General features: G+C 35.7%; 1 protein-coding gene across 1 annotated transcript; it reads right to left on the bottom strand.

Annotated features, from left to right (window-relative positions):
* Window positions 1-19,308, bottom strand: LOC117105820. Its single transcript, XM_033247121.1, has 20 exons — window positions 19,030-19,308; window positions 18,052-18,124; window positions 15,585-15,870; window positions 15,178-15,321; window positions 14,783-14,978; window positions 14,252-14,397; window positions 12,819-13,019; window positions 12,561-12,715; window positions 11,043-11,172; window positions 10,671-10,760; window positions 10,439-10,531; window positions 10,091-10,180; window positions 8,985-9,137; window positions 8,527-8,788; window positions 7,752-7,921; window positions 5,188-7,638; window positions 4,746-4,844; window positions 4,158-4,297; window positions 646-859; window positions 1-524 (listed from the first exon to the last, which is right to left on the bottom strand). The coding sequence occupies exons 1-20, from the start codon at window positions 19,110-19,112 to the stop codon at window positions 325-327; spliced, it is 5,376 nt and encodes a 1,791-aa protein (XP_033103012.1). The 5' UTR covers window positions 19,113-19,308; the 3' UTR covers window positions 1-324.
* Between the last annotated feature and the right edge of the window lie 274 nt (window positions 19,309-19,582).

The following is a 19,582-nucleotide window of genomic DNA, read 5'->3' as shown; positions in this document are numbered from 1 at the left end:
AACAATTTGAAAATCCGATTTACATATAAATATCAAGAAAGAGAACCATACAAATACAAACTATGGTGAAAATATATATATTATTATATGAACTACAACATTAGGTATACACAGAAAGACACCAGATTTCGAATTGTAAAATAGCGTCTTGCACGCGGACATAAACGAAAAATGAATAAACCTACTTAGCCTTCACCTCGGTAAAAACCAGAGGTGGCGCCATAGGGGGAGAAAACCGCAATTCGTCGGAGAGAAAAAAAAATATATGTATTTACTACATATTAGTAGATTAAGGACTACTTTCGAATGATTTTGGGTGACGCCCTACCACGCACGGGTTGGTCTCGCCGGGGGAACCGGCCCATCCACTGGAGGCATCGGACTTGGGCCAGTCTTGACGCCACTCCTGGCTAAAAGGAATACTTTGACAGCAAGAAAAAACACAATTACAAAAAGAGCCGCAAAGCATGCAACTGCAACAATGTACACCAGTACCGGGCTGCTTTTGTCGTCTACTTCATTTACTGAAATAAATATAAAGAAAATATTATTTACAATGCTTTGGAGTGTAATGGTAAATTCATTACATTGGAGAGTTGTATTAATTCAAAACCAACAACTAAATAACAATTCAGTTATACTTGCCTTCTGTTAGCTCTACATGAAGGCTGAATAAATCAAATATGATGTCGGTATCATTTGTTGACTCGAGTGCTTGTCTAAATGCTTCCTTTACTTGTTGTTCTCCAGCGGATTCGTCAGTGACAACCCAGCTCATGTCCACAAAGATACTTCCTGATCGAAATGCAGTGATCTTGATGTCCTGCAGTATGTTAGAGGCGTCGGCAACTACATTCATCTTTATCAACAAAAGCAGTACAACGTTAGTAAAGACAGCATTTGCTAATAACATCAGGAATATTACTTCTATGCATTGGCGGACCATATAAGGGCAAAATGTATGAGTATGCTATGGGCTGCTAGTTGGAAAAGTCCCACCTGTTTTACCTACTAAAAGACTGCGTTCTATAAAGATAAAATGCAATTACCGTATTTATTCCAACCTTGAATAAACACCCCAAGGAGTGTATTTTGACTTTGAATACACACCTTCCTCCACAACCAAATTATTGCAAAAAAATCCTAATCCTAATGGAAGCACACACACATTTTATTAATGCTCTACTGCAGTATAATTACATCTATTTTAACCTGGTCGGGATAATATGATTTCATGATAACGCAATACTGTAATACATTTTGCCAGTAAGTATGTGTTGTAGTTCCGCATTTATAATTAAGTTTTTTTGAGTAGGCTATATCAAGGAGATATGATACCTCAATGAGTAAATAGGCCTACACATACAAAGAAAAAACCAAAAAAACCAAAAAAAAAAAAAAAAAACCCCCAGAAAACCCCCAAAAAACAAACAAACGCCTCCCTCGAATAAACGCCCTCAAAAACAATTTTCAACAATAAAAGCCCATGCCGTTTACTCGAATTGATACGGTATGTGTATTTTTATACTTGCATATTTGTAGTTCTTTCTCAAAAGATTCAATAGTAAGCACGTTTAATAAGTCTCAGTTCAGTCTCAGTCTGAGAAAGTCTCAGTTTAATTTGTACAAGTTTCTTCTAGGCATAATACCGGTAGTCTGTATGCAGATTTATTTTAACTTTAATTATTGAGAGCTTAATAATTTCGGGCAATACACGTTACCCATTCGGCAGTGGAGGCCCGGGAGCAGTGAAAAGAGGAGCATGCGCACATATTCTTGGAAACAGTGCTTCCAAAAATCTGTGTTAATTTGGCTAATTGAACGCCAACACTCGGTTATAAAAATAGCACATTTAACCATTGTAGGTAGACTGGGTTCCCGTCCCTATTTGGTCTTAATCAGTGAATGTTGAAAATATATTTATTTTGGCACCAATGGTGTTGTACATTACTTATTTGCATGGCGTTCCGTACTATACTTTTTCTGGGAGTTTCTAATTCGCATCCAATTTCAAAAACATTTTCAAAAGTTTCTCGACATAAACCAGCGCTGCTGGCGCTCTTCGAAATTAGCTAATAGGCCTACTAGGAAATATTAATAAATTAGAAACTTGTGGAAAGTCTACATTGTAGGGTACGATACCACTTCTATTGATTCGCAGGCGTTGTCAGTGCACTACGGCAACCAACCATACGGAACTAAACAGCTGAGAATACGAAGCGATAGGCCTACTATCATATCTACCAAAAGGCCTAACGATTGAAAAAAAAATAAATGAAACTAAAAAAATACAGTGAAAAGTAGCAATTCTAGAAAAAAGAGGAAGTTGGTATAGACAATTTTGGCCAAAAAATGCTAAATAAAACGAAGAAAAGGCACAATAAAAAACATTTTAATGAGTTGTAGCTTGGGTATGCAGAGCATACCTTCATACATGCCTTGGCAGTCCGCCACTGCTTCTAAGGTATCATATCAAGCAGAAGTGGGAGGTAGCATAAAGCGTCTCAAGAGTAACTTAATATAAGCCAATATTTACCAAAGTTCTTTAGGTGCTTTTGGGCCAATTGTCAAGCCTCTGTCGGGACCCCACTCCTCGCTAACGTTACTACTAAAATAGCATAAGCCTATAACAATTACCGTCATCTTCAATAATAATTATGACAACGACAAGTTGGAATGGGAAAAAACTAAATGGCAAATATATATTAAACAATAAAAGCAGAGGGCAGGCAGAGGAAATAATATACCGTAGAATATAATATACAGCAGAATTCCATCAAAGTATTAAACATCCAACACAGTGCAGGATAGCCTGGTAAAGACCTCCACAGCAACGACACAATACACACACACTTTTTTTTTAATTCATGAAATTGTAGTAGCTGCACTCCCTTGATTTCTTAAGTTCCTTTCTCCAAAATTCGAGAAGAAAATAACCAAAATAGGCCTACCAAGGATATCAAACACAATATACTATATTAGTGTCAATTTACAGGTTATTTTATAATTACATTAGTGTCAATTTAGACATTAAATTAAAACTTATTTCAGAATGACCATTGATTTAGTTATTTTTAAAATTTTTCATCTATTTTATTCCTTTAGGCACATGGCCAAGGATTACCAATAGCGACTTAATCACTGTCCTATTAGATAGGTGGCAATCCATTCACATGACAAACATAAATACACACACGATGCTTTACATAAACCGTGAGATTAAATCATGCGACAGGAATTGAAACCGGGACTCTAGGATTGAAAAGCAAGCATCTTAACCACCAAGCTAATCAACTCCACTGAATGAAATATTTCTTTCTATAGTGTCTTTAATTATGGTGTTCTGTGATTTTTCTTTCATCTATAAAAATAATATAATTACGCCGTAATTCCGTAGATACAATGCACAACGGAGGTACTCAATACAAGTCTGAGATACAAAGGGAATTTTTATTTATAATGACAACCACCCCAGACAAGGCTAATGGAGCCACTCAAGGTAAGGTGTTAATTATTTTTAAAGAAAACCGTTCACAAGAGATTTAAATCGAAAAAGTTGACAAAAAGAAGGAAAAAAACAGTGTAAAGGCAATTGAGTTAAAAAGAGAGTCAAAACGACGGATGAACGACGGTATCAAGAACAACGAAGATTATCATATTTTCGATCTCACAATTCAATATTAAACAACATTTTACATTGACTGAAAAATAATGCTGGACCGGTAGCTGCTCAATAGGCACCGTGTTTACTTCCACATTTGCTAGCCGAAACTCAGCGAGTTGTTTTGCAGTGTTATACCATTTACACACAACAGACGATAAACGGTACTAAAGATCAATGCTTACAGTTCATGTTACCTGTTTGGTATTTTAAATAATAGTGTTAGCCATCAAAATCAAGTTTAATAATGTATTCGTACCAAATGATGTTAACAACAAACATTTCCACTGATTTAATTGTAATAGACCATTCATATACTTAATAACACGGTTCAGGCGTGGAGGCACCTCCCCTCTTATAATATATTACTATTACCATTACATCTTTTAGTGACTTCCATTGGAGGAAATCGCGACGTTAAGATATCAGAGGGTAAGCCATCGAAGCGAGCGCACCGTTATAGTGTTGTAAATTCATACTAAGTGTATAAAATTACCAGATTCTGAACAGATGTATATGCATTTTTGAATTCCTGCGATGTTGGATCTCGTAACGATCCTAAGAACTGAGCTTCACCATCACCAAATAGAGGACGTAGCTTAGTGAGTCGGATGGATGTTTCGAAACATTGTCCCACTAGAAGAGAATTGGGAGATTGAAAATAATAAATAATTTTTTTTTCAAGATTACTTTTATTTCAAATATTAAAAATATATACAATATATAAGACATAAAATATGTATAAATTGAGATTTCCAAAAAATAAAAGGAAACATGTATAAACGAAATATATTCAAAAGAATAACACGCGCAAAGGTCCGATTATGCGATTCAATAATAAAGCTTGAAAGAAGTCGTTGTACTTCATCGTGTTGTTTATATATATATATACTCCGAGTGCTGGGGGTCGACTCGTTTCAAATCAAGCCCAGTGTAATCCCCGAACCATAACATAAACACTAATAACATTAATAATATTAATAATAATAACACCACATTACCTTTGAAATATTTATTGTCATAAGATATGCCGTGTATTTAAAGGTATGACATAATAGCAAATTAAACATGAAATGCAGCTCACCTTGATCACAGGTAGGGCCACCGTAAGGGCAGACACACGCACAAACCCCGAAGTAACATTTTGCTCCATTACTGCAATCAGCATTCATTATGCAATCATCTGAAAAATGTAAATCTTGCTGAGCCAACTTGCTGTGTAGCCACGTTTAGATTGAATCAACTTTATTATCACTGTGTCTCTAGTCTCAGAACGCACACATTAAATACAAGCTCTATTGAATTGTTTGATGCTTTGTTAGTATCTAAAGATTCACCTGTATTTTTCTGTAACAGTGTTGGAATCTGCGCACTTATGTTGGCATACAGTAGTCGTTTTCTTATCAGTTAAACGGAATGAATATGGAAATGCATGAGATGAACAAAAAAACATAGTCATATTTTAATAGAAATTATCCAATAACGCAATACAATCAATTTAATTTGTAGGATTGAAACGCCCTTACCTTTGGTCGGTTGTACCATATTCGCCGTGGACTCATGTTTAGGGACACTTGTAACAGCCCTGCTAATAGATATCTTTGGAGTTGACATTTCGCCATCGAATTCTGACGTTAAAACCGGGTCTGGAATATTGGTAATTTCGTTTGATGTAGATGTTTCTTTAAGAGTTTTTGCTGAGGAAGGTGGTGTTGTCGTAAGATTATCAGTAACAGGTTTCTGCTGAGTTGACATCTTACCATCAGGTTCTGTCGTTGTTGTGACAAATGTAGTAGCACCTTTAAGGCTAGTCGTTGACATTGATGCTGTAAGATCATTGGAGTTCGTCGTTATTGAGGTTGCTGTCGTTGCAACGTCCTCAATTCTAGTCGTTGTTGGGGCTGATGTTGTAACATCGTCAAGGCTATTTGCTGTTGGCACTGCAGTGTTAACGTCCTCGCGGTTTGTCGTTGTTGGGAGTGACGTTGTAAGGTCCTTAGAGCTCGTCGTTGTTGAGGCTGTTGTTCTAACGTCTTCAATTCTCTTCATTGTTTGGGCTGATGTATCATATTCAAGGCTCGTTGCTGTTGGCACTGATGCTGTAACGTCCTCGGGGCTTGTCGTTGTTGGGAGTGACGTTCTAAGGTCCTTGGAGCGCGTCAGTGTTGGGGTTGTTGTTGTAACGTCCTCAATTCTCGTCGTTGTTGGGGCCGATGTTGTAATATCGTCACGGCTCGTTGTTGTTGGCACCGATGTTGTAAAGTCCCCAAGGCTTTTTGTTGCTGGCAGTGACGCTGTAAGGTCCTTAGAGCTCGTCGTTGTTGAGGCTGCTGTTGTAATGTCCTCAATTCTCGTCATTGTTGGAGCTGATTTTCTATCATTTTCAAGACTCGTTGCTTTTGGCACTAATGTTGTAACGACCTCGCGGCTCGTCGTTGTTGGGAGTGATGTTGTAAGGTCCTTAGAGCTCGTCGTTGTTGAGGCTGTTGTTGTAACGTCCTCAATTCTCTTCGTTGTTTGAGCTGATGTATCATATTCAAGATTCGTTGCTGTTGGCACTGATGCCGTAACGTACTTAAGGCTCGTAGTTGTTGGGAGTGACGTTCTAAGGTCCTTCAAGCTCGTCGTTGTTGAGGTGGTTGTTGTTGTAACGTCCTCAATTCTCGTCGTTGTTGGGGCCGATGTTGTAATATCTTCAAGGCTCGTTGTTGTTGGCACTGATGTTGTAAAGTCCTCGCGGCTTTTTGTTGTTGGCAGTTTCTCTGTAAGGTCCATAGAGCTCGTCGTTGATGAGGCTGTTGTAACGTCATCAATTCTCGTCGTTGTTGGGGCTGATGTTGCAACATCTTTAAGGCTCGTTGCTGTTGGCAATAATGTTGTAACGTCCTCGAGGTTCGTCGTTGTTGGGAGTGACCATCCAAGGTACTTAGAGCTCGTCGTTGTTGAGGTGGTTGTTGTAACGTCCTCAATTTTCGTCGTTGTTGGGGTTGATGTTGTAAAATCCTCAAGACTCGTGGTTGTGTGGACTGATGCTGTAACATCCTCAATGTTCGTAGTTGTTGGGACTGATGTTGTAATATCCTCAAGGATTGTCGTTGAAACTGTCGTTGTTGGTTGTTCATGGTCTTCAGTTGTATGAATACATTGTGTGGTAGCTACAAAGTTTTGGTCATAAGGTATGTATACTGAAAATGCTTTCTCGGTACTGCATGGCTGTGCTGCGTTATCAGAAGCGATGGCCTTGATTGCATACTCTCCTGACTGAAGATAACCGGAGACAGTTAGTTCTCCACTGTTGGGATCTAATTCAAACATTGATTTTGACTTGTCGCCCTCAACCTTGATTGATAACGTAATATATCCGTTTTCACCAGCGTCTAAATCTGTTGCTGAAATATTAGTAATAACTGTCCCATTAGTGGTGTTTAGCGGAATAGTTATGTCTGGATATTCTCCTACGAATTCGGGGCAGTTGTCATTAATATTAAGCAATGTGATATTAATAGTAGCATAATCATTCATAGGTGGAAATCCATTGTCCTCAACAACTACTGACAGAGTGATATCAGGATTTTGACTTTCATAATCAAATTCTGCAGCAGTAAATAAATCTCCATTTTCCTGATCTATGGCGAAAAAGATAGATCCTTCAGAAGGAAGAATACGGTACCATACTTCACCATTTTTTCCTGTGTCATTGTCACTTGCATGCACCGTTAAAAGGTATGTTCCAACAGTGATATTTTCAAGTAAAGTGATATTCAACTCTTCATAATCAAACGTCGGTTGATTTCGGTTCTCTTGTGTGATATTCTGGCAGGTCTCTCCTTCAAAACCTACGTAACATTCGCATGTTTCTGGAGCAACACAATCTCCACGTCCATTGCAGTTACCAGTACAAAAGGCACGGTCACATGTTTCACCAGACCAGTAAGAATAGCATTCGCACACGTCAAATGAAGTACATCGTCCATTACCTTTAGAATGTAGAAAAAAAAACTAGTAATTTTTGAAATCCCTGTAAGGCCATTCATGACAGCCAATTTTGAACATGGCAATCCTTAAGACCAATTAATACAGGTTAGCTTACCGGAACAAAATCCGAGATTTTCACATGAGGGAGATGAACAATTAATGCCAGTATAGCCAACATTACACACACAGAGGTCAGGTTCAATGCAATTTCCATGTCCTGAACAATGATTGACAGATTCACAAGAGAAATCTGTACAATTTTCTCCTGAATAACCGGTAAAACACCTGTACAAAGAGAATACAGTTTAGACCAATTACTGTGTAACTGGAAATTCTGGAAACCTGTTTCCACCGATCAAGACCAACAGCAAAATTTTAAAAGATATCAGTGTACCTACCTGAAATATTATAGGATGCAGATTGTGTTGGTGATGGTAATTGTTGTTGTGATGGTAATTGTTGTTGTGATGGTAATTGTTGTTGTGATGATAATGATGGTGATAAAATCAACGATAATGAAAGCAGGCAAAAACATTATCTTTAGGAAAATCTTGTTCGCAGATAGAGTTTGCGGATTTTGTCAGATTCATTGCCTGCAGTTTGCACCTCGTTCTACAAAACGCACTGCCCATGATTCTTACTCAAAAAAAGCCGGGCACTCAATGTGATGCGCTTTCATGGAGAACGCAACGCTACGAAGGGCGCGCAAATTATAATTTTTAATGATCTCGGACTGTCACCAACAATCAGCAGACGGCGTCCGTTGATAAGCATCCACAAAGAGCGGATAGGGATTCTTCGACTAGCGGCTAGTATGCAATGCAACGTTTGTCAGGCTTGTAACAAAAAGTGGTAGGCCTACTGTGAAACTATAAATATCTAGAACTTACTCGCAAGAAAATGTTCCATTATTTATAGCTGTGTCTTCAACACAAACACCGTTACCATTGCAGTTGTCCAGCATAATGCATTCAACGGATTCACTGCAGTTAGCTCCTTGATACCCGACGTAACAACTACATTCGTTTGGCCCTGTACATTCACCCTGGTCGTTACATCGGTTCCTTTCAGAACAGTCAGGCAACGCACAAGATTCACCAGTCCAGCCGACGTCACACATACAAATGTCAAAACTTATACAAGTGCCATGTCCTACGTGTAAATCATTATTATATAAACGTGAAAGATGAATGTCACTGAAAAAATTAATCAGGATTTCATTCGTTTAATAAACTGTTAATTCTTTCTTTATTTGGATTTTTAGAAAGAAAAAAAAATATTTTGTTTCAGATAAATAATCTATAAATTAAAAATATAACAATATGAGCAAACATAATATACAACCTACCAGAACAACCATCAACGTTGTGGCAGGACAATGTGTCACATGTGGCAGACTTCCATTGGTCATAGCAGTCACAAAAATCTACGTCAACACAGACACCGTTACCAGAGCAATTGGCGACTCCATGACAAGTTGGAATGACGCTGCAATCTTCGCCTGGAATGTTAAAGGTGTAAAAATTAAATAGTGAACATAGATAATAGAGAGGTTTCACACGCGAAGGAATACTTTGTAGACATGCTGTTCTTTTCGCAAATTTTAAGCGTCTGGCCTTAGGTCTAGGCTATTCCGTTTTCCTCTCTCATCATGCTTTTCAAAATCAGATTTTGGCATATCTTAAAGTTTGGTTTTGGAAACTGGAAGTGGTAGCCAAATAATATTCATTCCCTTGTTGCCTTGAATAGTTGGTTATTTCGTGACTAAAAAATGCCTGGCTACTATAAGCTATGCATAGGGAGTCCCTTAGGCCTAGGCCTACAGGAAAATCCCGACACCACCAATCACCGACGCCTTTTAATACCCCAAAATGAAACGCATCTAATCGTAACTTGCTGTTTTGAAAAGTCACACAAATGGCACGTACGTATTAAAGATACACTTGTTTTTTAAACTTACTGTAAAATGTGAAAAATAAAAATGAATTCGTGCTAGAAAAGCTCATTAGTCACGACCCAATGTTTGGGTTGCGAAGAAATGTTGATGAGTCGCGTTAATCGTTTCAGAAAAAAAAAAATATGATAACAAATGAAGGTGCCCACAAAAGAAAGTCAACAATTGAACACGGGATTTACCACTGATGAATGTTAGTTAGCTTGACATTCACCGAGAGAATAATACATTCCTGTTCTGATTAACTTAAACAGGAGTAAGGTAAAGTTTTGGATAAAAGTTGAAAAAAATACCAAAGACATCTGCCAGGTCACGTTTCTAATGCCGTTCAAGACGACAACGTGAATGTGTGAGGCTGGATTTCAATAGTTCCGCATATTTCTCGTATCAAATCACGATAGAAAAACATATCTTCTTTTAGTGGTCGTATTTTTTCTTTATATCAAAAAATAAATCACAACGTTCACACAAGCGCATACTTTAGTTTTTATTAATTTCACCTGTAAATCCATTGTTGCATAAACAGACATCTGTTTGAAGACACACGCCATGCTCTTCATCGGTACAATTATTAACGCCAAAACAAGTGGCTGAAAAAAAAAAAACATAAAAAGGCTAATGGTACTTCTCATAAGTATTATGATTTTACTAATCCATTTGAATGACATGATAACAATGACGTATTATTTCTTGGAAAAAAATCATAAGATGATACTCTTACAATTTGTTTAATACCTCTGATTATGTGTCTAGATTTAGCACTAAAAATGTTTATGTTGTCTCGACGTTTCAGCGAAACTGATTATAATGATTGTTATTAGGAAACTTAAAGCACTACTTTTTCGTACCAAATTCTTCACATGTATCTCCTTCCCAACCTACATTACATCGACAAAAACCGGACACACACTCGCCATTTATGCAATCTGAAATACACGAACCTAAATGACAAGATAATAAAGTTCATCAAAAGATTATACCAGCGAATGTAGGTATTTTATATTATTTTACAGTTGAAAAAATTGTAAAAAAAAAAATGCAAAATCAGGTGAGGAAATTTTCAGTATGGAACTAAGTTACCATTTCTACAGTTTTCACCAGACCACCCAGGCAAACATTCGCACGTGTTGTTGACACAAATTCCTCGGCCAGAACACTGGTAAGGACAGCCTGAAAATTGAAGTTTGACAGATCCATTAAGTCAAAGTAATGACAATAACGATAACCACAACGATTCTAATCAACAAAATGATGGCAATAACAATACATATAACGACAACAATAACTCTAATAATAAAATTGCAATAACAATAACGACAATAATAATTAATTAATTGACTTGTAATAATAATTATTATTATTATCTTCATCATTATTGTTTTTATTATCACCACCTCCGTTCGCAAAAATTAAACTTGAAACTGTACAGTTTTGGTGATGCACACAGCTTACCAGTTTGCAGCGTTTGCTGAGAGGCAAATGACGTGTCATTCGTTACTGCAATATCATAAACACAGGAGGCAATCAATAGTTTGTTTTCCTTTGTATCTGGTATTGCTTTCAGACAAACATCTTTTGCTATCTGAATTGTAATAGATCAAATATAAACCAATCAAATAAATGTTTGCAAAACTGACAAATGAACGATCAGACAAGGAGAAAATTAATCTTTGATTAATATACACTTTTTGATAAATTTTGTAACAAAAACAAAATATAATGTGTACGCTTTTCCATTCAAGTTTAATCCTGGTTCTTTTTTAATTTGTTTGAAGAGTCAAATAGTTTTTTGAGTTGATCTTACGGGCTAAAGATAATCTCCGCTGTGTTGAAAGCAATCGTTATACATCTGGGTAAAAATTTTTTCTGCTAAGATTTTTGGCAATTTCAAATTGTACTTTTAATTGTACCATACCAGCGTCGGGTTGGGTCATGACTCAAAATTGGGTGGCGGGAAATTTGTGGGGGTAGTGTCATCAGTCTAACAGTCGTTAGTCAACTTTGGTGGGTCGCTTTAACAATGTAATTTATCACAATACAAAAGCCTACTCTTAGAGTCTATACTTATTTTCTCAAAAACACAAAACGTTTCCTGCATGTTTGGTGGGTCGCTTTATCAATGTAATTGATTACAATAAAATAAAAAGAAATGCTATTAAGGATCACAGTTAACAAAACAACACACAAGGACGGAACCTGAGGGCACACAATTTTGTGTAATTCTAAGTATGAGTTGAAAATGAAGGCAATGAAACACAATGATCAGAACAAAACAGACATAGCTTGGCGGCACAAAGCTGTTTATTACCTTTATGTTTAATTTAAGTACGAATGCTATTTACGATAAAAACCCAATAGACGTATTGCAAAGTAACGTAGCTTTAGTTGTGTTTACATTTGTGATATATAATTGGCTTCTTCTATCATGGGTCTCAAATCATGTATCAGGGATCTGAAATCATTAAAATTCCATAATGTATACGACACACAATTTCTACTTCCCCACATTTGCTGAGCTAATAAGAATACAATTCTTGAGATTTTTTCTTCTTTTTTTGATAGTTCTGCTTACAGTCTTTAATTTCAGATCTATCTGGGGTAACCCATACGTCTACATCATAAAGCGTTTTATTTTGTTTGTAACACACAGTAAAGAATAGGAACACGAAAGGAAATTAATAGGCCTATTTGATGCTATTTATAATATTTATGGCCTATGTCATCCTCCTCATTTTCAAACCATTCCCGAGCACACTATCCATTTTGTTTTATTGAAAACGTATTCATCAAACTTTTCAATATTTGTTTTTCCTCAAGGACCAAATTAAATTGCCATGTGGACCACAACGGCTGCGGCAGAAGTGTAAGATAAGGAAATTGCCTGTATATTAGTGAGTTTCCTAAATACAATTTAGGTAAAATTACAAAATTTTGTAGAGAACTACACCTAGACTAAGGCATGCACTCTACCTTCACAATGTCTTGTTGAACCTCATCTGTACTGTAGATAGGTTTGTATTCCTTTGTATATGAATCATCCAGCTCATCATCCACATGAAAATTGGAAGAATTCCATGACCATGAATCATATAAACCACCATTGGCATTTGAACTCTCAATTTTCCCTAAAATGACGGGTTAGAAATTTAAATAATCGACAATTGAACGTGTTATTAACATTTGAGGCAAATAACAAGGTTGTCGACAAAAATATAACGTTAATCTTACATGTTTGAACGAAATCCGTTACATTATCATGATGATAGAGGGTGCCATCTAATCCCACAAAATCATTGTCCGGATCATCATCCATAAAGCCACATAGACCCTCCGTTTTATCGACAAAGCTGATAGTCGGTGCGAGTAATGTGTTAAGGTACAGTCTTCCTATCTTCTCGCTAAATTGCACTTCGATTCCAACAGACACGCCTATTTGTGGAAAAAAGTTTATTTTTGTTAATGTTGATAAAATGGCCAAAATTAGTTTGAGACCTATTGTTATTGATGTTGTGTTTTTTTCTGTATTTATGCTTTACCACCTTTCACAATTTCAATCTTACATATTAAATTTTACAAAATGTAAAGCCCTTTATTTTAGCGGCACTATGTTTTCGCGATTTTACAGTTTCAAATATTTTTGCAGCCTAGTGTTACCGTATTTTCTCCTTTTTACAACTTCAGTCCATTTTTTAACATGATGCGGAAACCTACCATTCTGCAATAGCTAGAGCACCAGATTTTTGGTAGGTTCCGCTAAGTTTTAGGCTAGTTATCATAGGAAGACCTACTGCAGCTACTCCAGGGCTTCAGCAGTATGCATTTGAGCAGCTTCTGTACACTACTTATGCATTGCATGCGCCTGTGAACTGACACATCAGGAAGTCAATTCCCTCTACCAGGAATGTTCACATACGAGACATAAGCCTAGTATTTTGTAATACGAAAGAACATTAAATTGTTTCTAAAAAGTTTGATATAATTCATCAACGGATGGGTAATATGGGTAATGTAGAGAAATAAAAAGCTGAATTGTTATTCCATTTAAGGTAGGCATAGACTAGAAAAATAGACAACCGACACAGCTCTACTCTGGCTGTATGAAGTGCGATATAGGAGCCTATAATGGCCTAGATTAATATTTCTAGAATACGAATATGATGTTAGTCATTTATAATTCTGTAGCAGTAGTTAACTTTCAAAATGTTATTGAATGATTGAATGCTTGAAAAACAAACAAGAAAGAAGTAGAACATTTCCACGAAACCTTTATTGATAGAATATCAGTTTTATTTAGCTGTAGCTTTGCTTTAGAAGACAAAACTACGATTCTGAATTTTGCGAATTTCATGCGCCCTTAATTTTCGCCATTGTCATTTTATCGCAAAAATCACGAAAATTAAAGGCGCGCAAAAATTAAAAGCACGCAAACACTATAGGACTTTTCATGTTGAAACAATGTATCCTCACACCACTGAGCATTACAATTATTTGTATAATTTTACGAGCACACTTAGTGCAGTCACACAAGAAATGTATGTTGAAACTGTTTACTTCTTTGATATTTTACTGCACAGTTTGATCAATAAGCAAATGAACAAAAGGTTCTTTTGCATATCTATTTCGATAACTAAAATGAAATTAATCAATGGTAATATTTTTACCTGATTTGTACTCAAATGCCAGCATCATAGTCGGATTAGTTGAAGAACTTCCATTTCTCAGTGGTATTTGGACATCCAGGAGTACTGAAGAATTTGCCAATTGAAATTTCATCTCGCTAGTTATATCTAGTATTTCTCCATCCAGCCTAATATTAAACATAAACAAATATGCCACTACCTTAATTATGCCCAATGCATTTAGATATTTTTGTGCTGTTATGGCAGTAAAAGTATATTTCAAGAAACATAAATATAAATTTAGTAAAGAAATAAGTTCTGAGAAGTAAGGTACTAACTAAATTTATGTACTATATAAATGTCGCATTATTATAAGCCGATCGGTGTTTCCTCAAAATCACTACACTGTCGCTATAGTGTTTTCTCCCGGGTTGTACTGTGCGCAGAGCAGTACCGACGCAATCTCCGAACAATCAGCACCACCGAATTCGGCTAGCGTGTAGCGATTGTATGGAAACCAAGCTAAAATAGAATCACGCGCTTTAAAAACAATAAAATGATAATTTCTTTTACCGCAGTATTGGCAATGTTTCATAGTCTGCCTCCTTTGGTGTAGTAACCGTTATGACATGTTTCCCAAGTTTCATTGCAATGCCACCAGTTAAAGATGATTTATGACTCTCATAGAATCTTGCTTGTAACCCAAAATCGTTCTCGATGCTGCGACAGCTCCAAAACTCACCGTTCCCATAGTAGTCGTAGTGAACACCTGAATGTTTAAATTAAAGTGGTGATTGTATTTAACTGAACCTAGATTAACTGTATAGAGTAAAATAAATCGCCTTGTCCAGATTGGTTCTTTTTCAAATTCATAGAGTTTATCAGTGATAAATTTAGTTTTGGGACTAAATTCAATAATAACCGTGTCGCTATTATACGGTATTTTAATTTACAAAACAAAGTATTACCGTCTAAGGTAAGAAGATGTGGGTCACCAGAGGCTCTAGCTGGTTGCCTTAACTCACAACATGTGCCTCCCCAACTTCTATTACATAGACATCTAGATCTACAGGTACCAGGAACTGAGATACAGATTCCATTTCCAGAACAACCTAATCAATAAAATATAAATATGAAAATATGGTGAATATTCTTACACTTTAAAAATTGAAAAATAAATATTATATATAATGTATCCCAACAACATTATCATCATTACAAAAAAATCATAACAAATTATCATGCAACATAGTTTTGCGATCAGATATCACTGCTACGTCATATTGGAAAAATCAGATACAAAAACGAAATAAAATTATAAGCAGTCCTGAAGTCATATTGTTTAACTCTAAAATAGTAATTAAAGCTTCCATACCTTGGCATGGACGGCAATCCAGTCGATCACAATAATTCCCTCGACGTCCAACAACACACGTAGGTAAAATTCCGCATTGATCGTCAGGTACGCACTGACAAATGCACTTATCAAAAACCTGAATTTCACCTACTAAACAAGGCGGACATATGTCATATATCACTGGACATTCACATCCATCAGGACCAAGAGTAGATGTCATGCAATCAAGACATTTGCATTCACACGGACAGCTACCATCGACTGCGATTTTGTCATAGGAGCCATCAGCGCATCTACACGAACTCTATAAAATATGTAATTTTGCTTTAAATAGATCATTCTTCATTGGCTAATTTTGTTAGATTTTATCTGTTTATATTTAGATATAGTCAGTTATGTGATACATTTTAAATGAATGTTCATAATTACAGACATAAAAAAAATAATCTGAGATTACAAACCCTCACTCTATTGTGACATATCTATGTACCGAGTCGGCTTGGCATAGAAAAACAAGGCCAGCATCATGGCCTCGAGTAGGAAACCCATCAATCATGTACTTTTGCACACCGGCCAGAACATAAATTGATGTTTGTTACATTACCTTATTTTTGTAGGGTAAATATTCACTTAAATTTAAGTTAGTATGATAAAAATATCTATGACCAACTGCAAAGAAGAGCTAACCAAAGTAATTGTATATATTATTAGAATGGAGAATGGCCAATGATTTCACCAAAGAAATCATAGTCACAATTCCGAAGAAACCTCAAACAGAAAAATGTGAAGAACACCGGACAATAATCATGCTGTCCCATTTTTCAAAAATTACCATGAAGGTTCTCACAAAAAGAATTAAAGAAAAGGCGGCAAAACTACATTGGAAAAAGCAATTTTTCAAAAATAGTCTACTAGAGATATATTTGCAGTTGTAAGAAATATTGCTAACAGACCATCACAGTATGGGAAGGATGTATACGTATGCTGGTGATTATGAAAAGCCTTTCACAGTGATATTTGGGTTAAGTTGATGAAAATCGTCGAGAAAGTGGATGTTGACTGGAAAGACAGACGTGCCATCGATAATTTGTATAATCATATTATTATAATCATAAAGCTGTGATAAAAACAGAAGGTGAAGCCGTGGCAATATTATTTAATATTTATAGTGAATATACGATGAGTGAAGTACTACATGATAATAAAGGATGGTATCAAGATTGGAGGAAAACATATAGTAGACAAAAGGTAGGCCAAAAAAAAAATTGTTTGTTCGTCCTTCTCCTCTACCAGCCCCTAACTCTTTGAAAAAAATAAGGACAGAAAAACAAAAACAAAAAAAATGAAAAAGGAGTTTTTTTTAGCATTTTTCTTTAAAATTTAAAAAAGAAGGGCAAATAAACAATTTTGTTTGGCCTTATGTCTAACACTGGTTTGCAAAGGATACTAGACAAATTAGGAGTTGAGGGAAGAGAGTATAGAATGAGCCTCCACAAGGGAAAACTGTAGCAGGGACAAGGGTTGGTGTGGCCATGAAGCAAAAATGATGTTCAGAGTAAATATACATATGTTAACACTGATATGAAAGTATGCAAATCATTAAAGCAACGGTATGAAATACAGCATTATATGCAGGTTAAACATAGAAACTAAGGAAAGACGATAGAACTCGAATAACAGAACTTGAAATTTGAACATAAAGGAAAATGATGAAAATAAAATATACTGAAAGGTAAACAAATGAAGAGCTGTTGGAGTTGATAGAAGAACGTCAGGTCATTAAACATTGTTCGTTAGTATGGATCACAGCAGCTACACCGTTGGTTTTTAATGAACTGTGGCTTCCTTTTAACGAATAATATCTTATAATCGATTTAGTTACTGTTATTGGCTGGAATAGTCCTAGCAGGGTCAACGATGAGCAGGTTATTAGCATGACCTCACATTAAAACTATAAACCAGAGATATTTCATGGATTGTCTATGTACTGCGATTCAAGAACTACCGACTAAAAACAGTTTTTGAAGGCCGTTTTATGGGAAAACCACAAAGGGGAAGAAAACATATTGGTGTTTTTGGACTAGTACTGAAACATGAAGCTCATACCAAGCGTTAAAGGAATTGGCACATGGGAACTGTTTGGAAAAACTGCATGCCTGAGGACTTGCCAACTAGAGGCAGAACACACTAATGGTTTTTATATATGCTTATTTTTTGTTACATGTGTTTAGGAGTTAATAAGGTACGGTAAATATGCGTGTGTTGAAAACCCCTTAAACATAATTTAAAAATATATATAATATAGGCCTATTAAAAACTAAACGAGCAAAGTAATCAGTGCAGTAGTAGCGATAATGTTTCATCATTACTTGGCAAATTATATTATGAAATGATTGCATAATTACAACAAGCAAGCTATATGTTTTTGTATTGTGTTAGAAAACTATTTATATTAAAGGTACAATAGCATGCCATTGTCACTTACATCAACGACGGTTTCACTTGGTTTTCCAGTAATACAGTTCAGTACATTCAGGAATGGTTGTGCACTACACTCTCTAAAATTTTTATATACAGACAAACACACAAACAACGTGCATATATAACTTTACATTCGTATAATTAAATGTCAATACGGTGAAAAATGTACTTGTTCCAACAATAGCATATTTTTGAATATGAAATAAAACAATAAAAAAAATTAAAGCATGTATGAAAACGGAAACGACATCGACAATGAAAAGAAAATGAAATTAAATGTGAATATAAATGAACTATATAAAAATAACTAGAAACTATATTCAATAGAACATGAACCCAGTCAGATCATTCCTGGTAAATTTGAGCTCATTTCAGTTTCAGGACTCCAACGCTGTGAAAACTATGTAGGAAGATGTCAGCGGTTATACTGGCAAAGTTTGATTAAAATTAGCCCATGTCTGCCAATTGTAGCGTTGTAAAATATGGCATGAAAGGAGAATGACGCCCTAATGACCTTTTACCCCAAACACCATCAGGATGCATGTGCAAATGACAGGACTGCTATGTTATTTGTGACAAAAGTAGTCTTTCATGAATGCTTATGTTTTGACTCTAATAAGCCCATATGGCTTTTGACCCAAAGATGTGAACACCCTATGTGTGAGAGGTGTCACCGATTCTACTGACCAAGTTGGATTGAAATCGGCCCAACTGTTTGGCACAAGCAGCATTTTTGATATGTTCGCAAAAGAAGAAACACTAAGAAAAGAGAACCCAGTCTCGGTAATAATAATTAAAGTATTGTTATATATTTATAACCTACTGTATAAATTTAGGTTGTTCAATAATTCTGTAGTCCGTATAATATCTAAACTGGTCATAAAGATACATATTCTGATGAGAAATTAGGATCATCACAACTCTAACAAAATTGAAGAGGTTTGTACAAAGATTGAGAAAGAAGGTCAACATTAAACGTTACCTTGTATTTACTGCCAAATCAAAGGTTTTTTTGGACTGGTATGATGCTTTTGATGGGTACATCTGGTTGTAAGTGGTTTTCATATTGATCTTAGAGAGACCACCATACAGTAATAAAGCATCTGTAATATCGTACGGTAATCTTTTCTCTTCTAAGCATCTTTCGTCACACAAGAAAACTGTCAAATTTGAATGAATTTCAAATGTAGTCGAAAATTGGAAACCAACAGGTACATCTTCATCTTCAACATTGCTACACGTTGTGTGTTTACTACTCCCAACTGAAAGGCAATGTAAAACATATTATCTAAATATTTCATAGTGATTACTATTGTAATTAACTTATAACCAAATTTTATTAACGAGACTACAAAAGATGTTAAACATGAGATTACAACTCATTAATAAAATCTGGAAAATACTTTGTTCCCAAGTTTTACTTGATATACTTACACTTTGAAAAGCAGCTACTTCTTATTTTTCCTGTATATGTATATTATACAACGTATATATACATGTTGAGTACATATATACATACCAGTACATACATACAA

This window comes from Anneissia japonica, unplaced genomic scaffold, assembly GCF_011630105.1.
Source record: "Anneissia japonica isolate Jap-2015-1 unplaced genomic scaffold, ASM1163010v1 scaffold287754_len4335492_cov202, whole genome shotgun sequence".
In the NCBI taxonomy this organism is placed as follows: domain Eukaryota; kingdom Metazoa; phylum Echinodermata; class Crinoidea; order Comatulida; family Comatulidae; genus Anneissia; species Anneissia japonica.
Note: the sequence above shows the minus strand (reverse complement) of the source record. Positions and strands in the feature narration are given on the sequence as shown.